At 50.5% G+C, this 9,463-nt stretch overlaps 1 protein-coding gene across 2 annotated transcripts; it reads right to left on the bottom strand.

Moving 5' to 3' along the window:
- Nucleotides 1-2,017: 2,017 nt before the first annotated feature.
- Nucleotides 2,018-9,122, bottom strand: LOC138164839 (diencephalon/mesencephalon homeobox protein 1-like). Of its 2 annotated transcripts, none has more exons than XM_069092765.1 (5): nucleotides 8,960-9,122; nucleotides 4,369-4,547; nucleotides 3,592-3,958; nucleotides 2,170-2,568; nucleotides 2,018-2,124 (listed from the first exon to the last, which is right to left on the bottom strand). In XM_069092765.1, exons 1-5 carry the CDS (start codon nucleotides 9,111-9,113, stop codon nucleotides 2,018-2,020), a joined length of 1,206 nt encoding a protein of 401 aa, XP_068948866.1. In that variant the 5' UTR covers nucleotides 9,114-9,122. The 2 variants fall into 2 exon arrangements, with proteins under 2 accessions (XP_068948866.1, XP_068948865.1); XM_069092764.1 differs by having other exon boundaries at nucleotides 4,369-4,564; nucleotides 8,962-9,113.
- Nucleotides 9,123-9,463: the final 341 nt, after the last annotated feature.

A 9,463-nucleotide genomic window follows, 5' to 3' on the forward strand; every position in this document is an offset into this window, starting at 1 on the left:
GGGAGATCCTGGAGCTTAGAACTTCAGATTACCTGCTCTTCAGTCCAATAAGGTGTTTTTGCCCATGGTCACTCAGGCCTTCCAAGCATGTGTACTTCTCTATCCTCGGAGTTAGAAAAGAACAGGAAGGGTTCTTGGCCTTATTGGTTAAACTGAGTCAAGTTAGGTCATATCAGGCTGGTATCCAGTCAATGCCCACAGAACCCCACTTCAAATAAAATCTCTTAGTGCCTGTTATACCTCACTCCAAGACTCCCCCTCCAAAATAAGCCTGCTCTGGGGAGGAAGTCCTGAACAGTTTTGGTTCATACCCCATTATCATCCCTGGGAGCCATTCTAAGCATCTGTGAGATGAAGCTAATGTTCTCCAAGCTTCCTTTCAGTTTTGACCTTGGACAGGTCCCTTACTTTCTCTGGGTCTCAGTTTTACCATCTGTAAGATTGAAGGGGTTAGAAGAAATGATCTCTAAGATCCCTTCCAACTCTGACACTCCAGAATTTTGTCTGAGACACAAGGTGTGACTTTGTCACTACTACCTGCTCTGGAAAATTAACCAAGAAAAGCACAGCTTTCTCAGGATTGGCCATTTTTTTCTCCTGCTCAGGTCTCCTTTCCTGATGGTACAGTCACACCAGAGGCTAGGTTTTCAAGGGGTAGGATGGGGTGGGCTGGGCTAGTGACCCTGGCTGGGGGGAATGGGAGTAGGTTGGAAGGAGAGGAGAATTTAAAAAAATAGCATAAGTATAAACAAAATGAAACTTAACAGTTTGGGGTAGGGGCACCAACACAGGCAGGTAAGGACCACATTTGCCATTATGGGGAAACTGAGGAAGTAAGTGGTAAGGTGGGTTAGTAAGAGGAGAATAGAATGAAGGAGACAGACCAAGGGGGGAAACAGCTGAGAAAAACAGAGGGAAGGATAGAACTTGGAGAAACAGAGAAGAAAGAACTGTCCAAGAGAGGAGTGAGCTGCCTGGAGGTAGTGAATTCCCTCTTCCTGGAGGTCTTCAAGCAAAGGTGGCATGACCAAAGCGGCTTTGGAGCCAAAAAATCCTCCTCCCGTCCATATGGTAGTCTGACTGCTTCAGTCCCTTCCAGCTCTGAGAGTCTACGACTGAGAAAAAATAGAAGGTCGAGGCAGAGATAGAGGAAGAGAAATAGGGAGATAAAGAGACAGAAAGGCGGGAGAGAAACAGACGTGGGCAGGGAGAGAAAAGGAAAGGAGTGAAGGCAGAAAAAGGAGGCGAGGGTGGGACCGAGTTGCTTGATGCCAGGTGGACGTGACTGTGGGACCTTAGCAGTGGACAGAAAGGACCCGAAGAGAGGATCAAGAGTGGGGCAGACACCACACCGAGACACAGCGAAGATAGACAGAGTCCGAGGGACGTAGAGCCAAAGTTGGGGAATGACGGGGAGGCGGGCAAAGGAAGCGGGAGAGGAATGGCAGTAGGGGTGGGGAAACTGAAAATATAGCTTTATAGATTTATATTTATATCACATTCCACACATCCAGTTACGAAGGGAGGGAGTTGGGATCAAGGTAGGAGGCTGTTGCTGCCTGCTCCTCTAGGACTGTCAGGGGTGGAGAGTGAGGGAAGGCCAGTTCAAAGGGGAAAGAGAGATGTCCTTCCCTCTACCCCACACCAGCTTCCTCCCAGGGCCATGCAGGGATGCAGCAGGTGTAGACTTCACACACACCCCCGCCCCCCACGGCAAGGAGGCAGGGGTCGCCCTGACGCGGGAGGTGGCAACGCCAGGAAGGAATGGGGGCGGGGGGGGAGGGGACTGCCTCCCCAGGCTGCATCTAGGGTGGGGGGTGAGAAGGGGACCGCCCTGCCCCTGAGGGTACGTCTCTTCTGGACCATAATGAGGTCCGCGGAACCACCTGTGAAGAGACGGACGGGGAAAGGTTGGTCCGCTTGCCCCGGAGAGGGGCAAGGGCCGGTTAGGGGTGGGGTGGGGGGAGAGCAGGGAATGGGCCAGGGCGGAACGTCTGCCTTCCTGGGGACACGCCGCTCAGTTGGGCAGCGTGTCCAGTCCCAGGGAGGCCGCGTGCTGCTTGGCCCGGAGCCGCAGGCTTTCGATGCTGCTGGTCTTACTGTTCAGCGCGGCCGAAGCGGCGGCTGCTGCTGCGGCCGCAGCGGCTGGGGGCGGTGGCGGCGGGGGACCAAGGCCGCCTGGGGCCCCTGGAAGCAGCGGGGAGCCCCACACTCCCGGGTGGGCCGCGGCAGCCGCGGCTGACAGCGACTGGTAGTAGGACTGGCAGTGGAGGGAGCCCAACGGTGCCATGTTGACGCCCAGGTAGGGCACGGCAGCGGCGGCGGCGGCGGCTGCGGCTGCGGCGGCTGCAGCTGGGGGCGGAGGGCCGCCCACCTCGAAGGACGAGTAATGCACCAGGTTGTTGGTGGCCGCCATGTGCTGGCGGAACTGCTCCTGCAGGCGGAAGAGGCTGAGCGGCGAGGATGAGTAGGAGTGTGAGGGCCCCAGGATGCTGCCACCGCCCCCGCCGGCCCCAGAGCCCGAGGTCTGCGGCGGCAGGGGGCCTGAGGCTGTGCCTCCCGGTGAGTCTGCAAGAACAGCCGTGGGGAAGGCCCGTTAGACACCACGCAGAAGCTTCCACGGCTGAACACCTGAAAACTTCCCCCTTCCCTCCGCCCGGCTGGCTCCCCGATGCCTTCCAAAGTAAGAGGCAGATCGATTGCCTCCAGGGGCTGCAGAGACAGGATCCTGGGCTGAGAGGGGTGTGGGGAGGGGCGGCGGGAGGGATACACTAGCGGCTTTTCCTCTGACTCCTTCGACATAGTATTTACCCGAAAAAGTCTTCTCTGCTACATTATTTCCAAGATAGTCTCCCTATATAGTTTCCCTTAATACATCGTCCAGCACCGTGTCTCCCAGATTGTCTCCCTGATACATTGTTTCTTCTAAGTAACGTTTCCTCTAAGCAATGATCTTCTCTGTTACATTTTTCCACTGCAAGATACTCTGTCTACTCCGATCCACCGTCTCATCTAATAGCGATACGTTCTTTCCTTCAATACACTGTTTTCTCGAATAGCCTGCCTGCCTTCTCTGATACATTGTCTTTGCCAATAGCCCGTTTCCTCTGACAGACAAACTGTCTTTTCAAACACAGTGCCTCCTCTGATAACTTTCTCCCCTGAGAAAGTGTATTCCTCCTCCCCACTCACCAAAGAAAAACAATGTCTACCCTGATAAATAGTCCTGTCCCGATGCACTGTCTGCTTTGATAGCTTGTCTCCCCTGATACATTGTGGGCTGTCATAGGTCGTCTCCTCCAACACCATCCCAGGTTCTCTCATTCATTTTTCCCTCTCATACAGTTTCCTCTGACACCCCCATGTTCTCTGATATTCTATATACTCTCATATACAGTTTCTCCTTATACGAAGATAATTCTTCCAATGTCCACTATATTCTCTGATTCACCCTCCCCTCTGATGCTGCCTCCCCAACAGCGGGCCTCACACACTCTAGGACCATCTCAGCACCTCCTACATAGACCCCGGGCAGCATCCCTCTCAAATGGGGACCTTCTGCCCCGCCCCACCCCCGCCCTGGGGCCTCACCTGCTTTGGGGCTGCTCCTCTTGCAGCCGAAGCCCTTGACCTCCAGGCCTGGACTCTTCTCAGTCTTGCGTTGTTCAATGGCTCCCCGAGCTTCCTCCTCCTCCTCCTCCCGGTCAGCCTGGTCCTCAGGGGCTGACTCACCAGCAGATTGCTCAGACAGGGTTAGGTGTAACTCCGTGGAGGGTTCGCCAGGCAGAGCACAAGACTGCTCAGACTCAGGCAGGACAGGAGCCTGGCCATCTGGGTTGGGGACTTCAGCTTTGCCCTCCCCGTGCCCGCCTTCAGCCTCTTTCTGCTTCTGAAGCTGCTCCTTCTGCAGGCTCCGCTGCTTCTTACGGAACTTGGCCCTTCGGTTCTTGAACCACACCTTGCAGGGGAGAGGAAGGGAGAGAAGAGAGAGTAGAGGTGAGCAGGCCTTGGGGAGGAGAATGAAGTGAGAGCAGAGACTGGAGAGAGACAGAATGGGATCTAGAAAGTCGGAATCAGGACACAGTAGGGGAGACCTAGGCAGAGAGGAAGAGCATCTCTCACAGCCCTTTCCTAGATCGACCCCTCCTCCTCCTGCCCTGCTCCACACCCACATTCCGATCACCCAGCCGTCTCTACTCTGCACCCTCTCCACCTTAATAAAGCTGGAAGTTTGGTCTTGGCTATTTCGCTCCTGCAGATGGGAGACCAGCCTGGGTCCTGGCTGCAATACCAGGGGAGCTGGCGAAGGGGAGGAAGGAGACAGGCCGAGGGTGGGAAGGCGTAGGGGGTGGGGATATCGAGTCTTGCCTGCACTCGGGCCTCTGGCAGATTGGTGCACATGGCCAGCCTCTCCCGCATCACCACATCCGGATAGTGGGTCTTCTGAAAGGTCTTCTCCAGGGCCTCGAGCTGCTGGGCAGTGAAGGCAGTGCGACTGCGGCGCTGCTTTCGGTGCTGAGAGCCATAGCGGGCCTCCAAGATGATGTCTTGAAATGTACAGCCGTTGGAGGGCAAGCAGAGGGGGCCCATTTAATTATGGGAATTAGGGAGGAGTACATATATACACAGCAAACACAAGACTGCCTGCCTCCTAGTCCCAAGACTCAGCCCTCCAGAAACTTAGAATCACAGTCTTGAAGCTGGAAGAGATACCAGGCATTGTCCAGGCTAATGCAGTCCAGGACAGGAACCCTCTCCACAGCCTTCCTAACAGAATAACCCTCTAGATTCTAATGGAAGCCTGATGGTAGTAATGAGGAGCTCACTACCACCTGAAAGAACCCCTTTGGTTTGGACTCTATACTATCTGTATATCATTAAGGAAAACACTTCTGTTTTCAATATCCTCTGTCAAATAAAGGGGTTCAAATCAATTACCTCTAACTGCCCTCCTACTTTAAATCCTATGAACGTATGATCTCCAGTGGCAGAGAATAATATGATCCTGTCAGACCACCCTTTCTGCTTATTGGGACATTCTTCTTGTCTTGGAGAAGAACCATGATAATGGTGGTGATGGTAGTGATCATGGTTATTTCATGCTCTAAGATTCACTCAGTTCTTTACAAACATTATCCTTTTTATCCTCACAACAACCCTGAGAAGCAGATACTATTATCCCCATTTTACAGATGAGGACACTGAGGCAGGCAGAAGTTGTGACTTGCTCCTGCCAAACCTCTTCTCTGGGCTCAAGTTCCTTCAACTTCTCCTCCTGTGGGACTCACCTTCTATCTTCTTACTATTCTGTTTGCTCTCTTATGGATGTATGGTAGCTTATCAATGCCCTTCTGCTAAAATATTTCTTTTTGCTATTCTTAGAATATTTTCCAGGGGGCATATGGCCAGGCAGAGAAGAGGCCACTGCTATCCTTAGCCTTAGCAAATCATCCCTGGATCTGGTTACTACTTAAATTCCAAGTAGTGTCTGCAGTTCTGATGAGACGTTCTGAGAAGAACATTACTGTCCAGGAGAGAGTGTATTAAAATCTCCTCTGGCTGAAGGGCCAAGGGAGCCAATAAAGGTCACTGAATATATGCCGATGACTGCATAGTCACCTGAGAAACCTCCCAGATAAGTAACTTCTTTGCCCTGAGTCTTAACAGCCTGAGCCCTAACTGTCCAAAGACTGGGCCCTGACTAGTTATATACTGATTCCTGTCCCTAGTTACATATTGAGCCCTGACCCTGGTCATAAACTTAACCCTGACACTGTTCCCAGATTTAGCCCTGACTTGGGCAAGTTATCTCATAAAATTTTATTTGGTCATAAGGGGGAACAGGATGAGAGTGGATGGCTCCATGCAACAGTCCCTAACTGCAGAAGCTCCCCACAGAGCTGAGGCAATTGCCAGATCTCCTCCTGAACTGAGATGCTCTGATTCCTACAAGAAGGACAGATGGTTTGTGAAGCAGGAAAACTCAAGGTAGATGTGTAAGGATGAGGGGACTGGAGAGACAGATAGGGGGCTCAGCTGGATCCTCAGGTCTCTTTGCACACATTGCAGATATCATGGCTTCTATCCTCATCCTTTCCCAGAGGACTACTTCATATAAGGGCTCAAAAAGATTGGATATTCCTGGGGCGGCTAGGTGGCACAGTAAATAGAGCACCGACCCTGGAGTCAGGAGTACCTGAGTTCAAATTTGACCTCAGACACTTAACACAAAAACTAGCTGTATGACCTTGGGCAAGTCACAACCCCAACTGCCCTCCAGAAAGCAAAAAAAAAAAAAAAAGATTGGATATTCCTCTGTTTGTGACCTCATCATTGACTCCATCTCCCAGGTTGTAATCTTGGTGATGTATATGACTCCTGCCTCTCCCTCGATTGCCGTATCCAATCAGTGACCAAATTCTGTGAATTCTATTTTGGCCATTTCTCTCCTCCCTATCCCCACCCCACTCTGTTCCCCCAGCTACTTCCTTAGTGCAGACCCTCACTGTCACCCACCTGGCCTGTTTCGATAGGCTCCTAACAGGTCCCCCTGATTCTACTCTCTCCTCCTCCAATCCACCCTTTAGTCTGTTGCCAGACCCATCTTCTGTAGGCACAGAGCTGGTCAGGGCACTCCTTCCTTCTAAGCCCGATAGGAGACCCAATTGCCTCCTATCCAGTTTTAACTCATTTGCCTGATATTCAAGGTCTAGCATAACCTTAACTTTCTAGTTGCATCTTAGATTAGTCCCTTCCATGAAAGCTTTGTTCCAATCAAACTGAATTCTCCATTTCCTGAGCAGACCCTATGCTATCATATTTCAGAACCTTTGTTAACCAAAGTTCTCTCTGCCAAGAATGTCTTCCCTCCCCTTTTATCTGTCTATATAGGGCAGGCAGTTGGTAGCACAGTGGACAGAGCACTGGACCTATCCTGCCTCAGATACTTCCTAGCTACCTGACCCTGAGCAAGTCTGTTTGCCTCAGTTTCCTCAACTGTAAAATGGGACTAATAATAGCACCTACCTCCTAAGGTTTTTGTGAGGATCAAATGATATATTTGTAAAATGCTTAGCACAGAACCTACCATAGTAGGCAGTTAATAAATGCTTTCCCCCCTCCTTCTTCACTTGGTGAATCTGTGCCCATACTTTAAAGCTTACCTTCAAATTACTTCCTCCAAAGGTCAAAAGGAGACACAGTCAAGCTGGGCAGTATTGGGGGCACCATATTAGATTTGAAATATATTTTTTAAAACATAAGCTATACTAAGGGCCATTTCCTGTTTCCTGTGTAGTATTCACTTTGCACTCTTCTTTGTGGGGTGCATGTTTGTGGGTGCTTACCAAGTTCATAATAACCAAAAGAATTTTTTTAATTTCTAAAATTTAAAAAAATTAAATTTAAATTTTTTTTTAAAAAAGCAACCCTGTGGGGCACCTGGGTGATGCAGTAGATGGAACACTAGCCCTGGAGTCAGAAGGACCTGAGCTCAAATTTGACCTCAGACACATACTAGCTGTGTGACCCTGGGCAAGTCACTTAACCCCCATTGCCTCCTCATCAGCCATGTTATCCAATAATCCACTGGACACCCTCTCCCAGGAAGCCTTCCTTGATTGCCCCATCTGTAATGACCTTTATCTATAGGGCTAAGATGGTTGTTTTAATCCTCCCTATGCAGCATGATGGAAAGCCCTGAGCTTCATTCTCCTCTTGGCCTGTGAGCTCCATGAGGCCAAGGACTGAGTCAGTTATACTGTGTGGGTCTCTTTGAGCCATGCACACAATAAGCACTTAATTCATGTTTGTTAAATTTTAAGTCCCAGGAGTGGAACTTTAAGTCAGGGAGCAGCTCTTACCAATTCAAGCCAATTCAACAGGATTAACTGCCCACTGTGTCATAAAGGCACTGACCATAAAAGACAAAAGTGAGACAGTTGTTACCTTTGAGTAATTACTGTCTTCTGGAAGGGGACAAGGATATGACAAGCAAATGGGAGAGCAGGTAAATAATCATTTGAGGACAAAGAGAACTCAGGAAAGAGCTGTCATAGAGGAAGTGGCTTGGGAACTCAACGTTGGAGAAGCTCTGAAGAGGCCAAGTGAGGAAGAAGGGAGTTCTAAGCATGGAGGTCAACAACAGCCTGTTCAAAGGCATGGGGGTGGGAGATGTGACACCAAGTTCAGCCATTAGTAGCAGGCAGGTCATGTTGGAGTCGATGAAGTGATATACAATGAGCCAAGGATGATAGGGCCCTTAGACCTTTCTGCTAGCTTGAGCAGGTGCACTTCATTTTTAGGAGCTCTACTCTTAGAGAAAATCTGGGTGTCATGCAATGGAAGGAAACACCCTGGAGGAGTCTCATACCCAGAAACAGGGTGCCAATTAACCCAATAAACATTGACTGAGTACCTTCTTGGTTCAGAACCCTGGACCCTGTGCTAAAAGGGAGCTAGCTCTGCAAAATTCAGGTCCCTGATCTCATGGTGTTCCAGTCTAGGAGGAGAACTCAATTTGGGTAACTTGAATCAATAATATCACACGATAAATATACCAGAGAGATATAGTCAGAGGTCTCTGAAAGCTCCTTGGAGGAAGTCCTTCCTAGCAGGAAGGCATCAGGAAGACCAGGGAAGAAGGGACATTTGTGGTGGACTAAGGATCTTAGGATCCCAGATAGAAAGCTGAGAGTCATGGCATCCAGCCCCTTCCTTTTACAAAAGGGGAAACTAAGGCTCACAGAGGTGAGGGAACTTGCCTAAGGTCACCCATCCAGAAAGTGTCTGAGGCACAAGCTCAGACTGCAAGTTCAACACTAGCTATCTATGCCATGATGTAAAGCATTTAAAGGAATTCCACAGATGGAGAGTGGGAGGAAGAGAATGGTGAGGGAGCAGACCTGTGCCAGCATGCTCTCCTTCCCTCCCTCCCCCACCACACCCAAGTTGATCTTACCAGCCAGCCTCTCTGCCAGGGTGAGGGCATGCACGGAGGGCCGATAGTCAGGCCCATGCTGGGCCTGCTGGGCTGCCTGCTGGTGGAGGTTATACATGGCACTGAGGGAGTTCATGGCATGCAGCGAGTAGCCATTGACACCGTAGTGCTGCATTCCGGCAACCACCTGGAAGAACAGGGAAGCAAAAAGGGACCTGTGAGGACCCCAGAGGCCTCCTGCCCTCTTCTCTCCCTCCTCTCTTCCCCTCTCACCTCCTTCCTTCCACAGTCAGTGACTAAGTGCCTAGTGGGCGAAGAGCCCTGTACCTTAGATAAGACACAGCCTGTGCCTGGCTCACCATCTAGGAAGGGGATACAATGAGCATAAAAAGATACAGATGGAATGGCAGGAAAAAGGCAGACCAGCCAGGGGAGCAGTGAGACCTAGGGCAACTCATTCCCTGAACATGGCCATCTGATACACCCTCTAACCAAATAAAAGAAAAAGAAGATTAACCTCAATTC

This window comes from Petaurus breviceps, unplaced genomic scaffold, assembly GCF_028583685.1.
Source record: "Petaurus breviceps papuanus isolate PSGF00001 unplaced genomic scaffold, PetGlider_PUasm1.0 207, whole genome shotgun sequence".
NCBI classification, from domain to species: domain Eukaryota; kingdom Metazoa; phylum Chordata; class Mammalia; order Diprotodontia; family Petauridae; genus Petaurus; species Petaurus breviceps.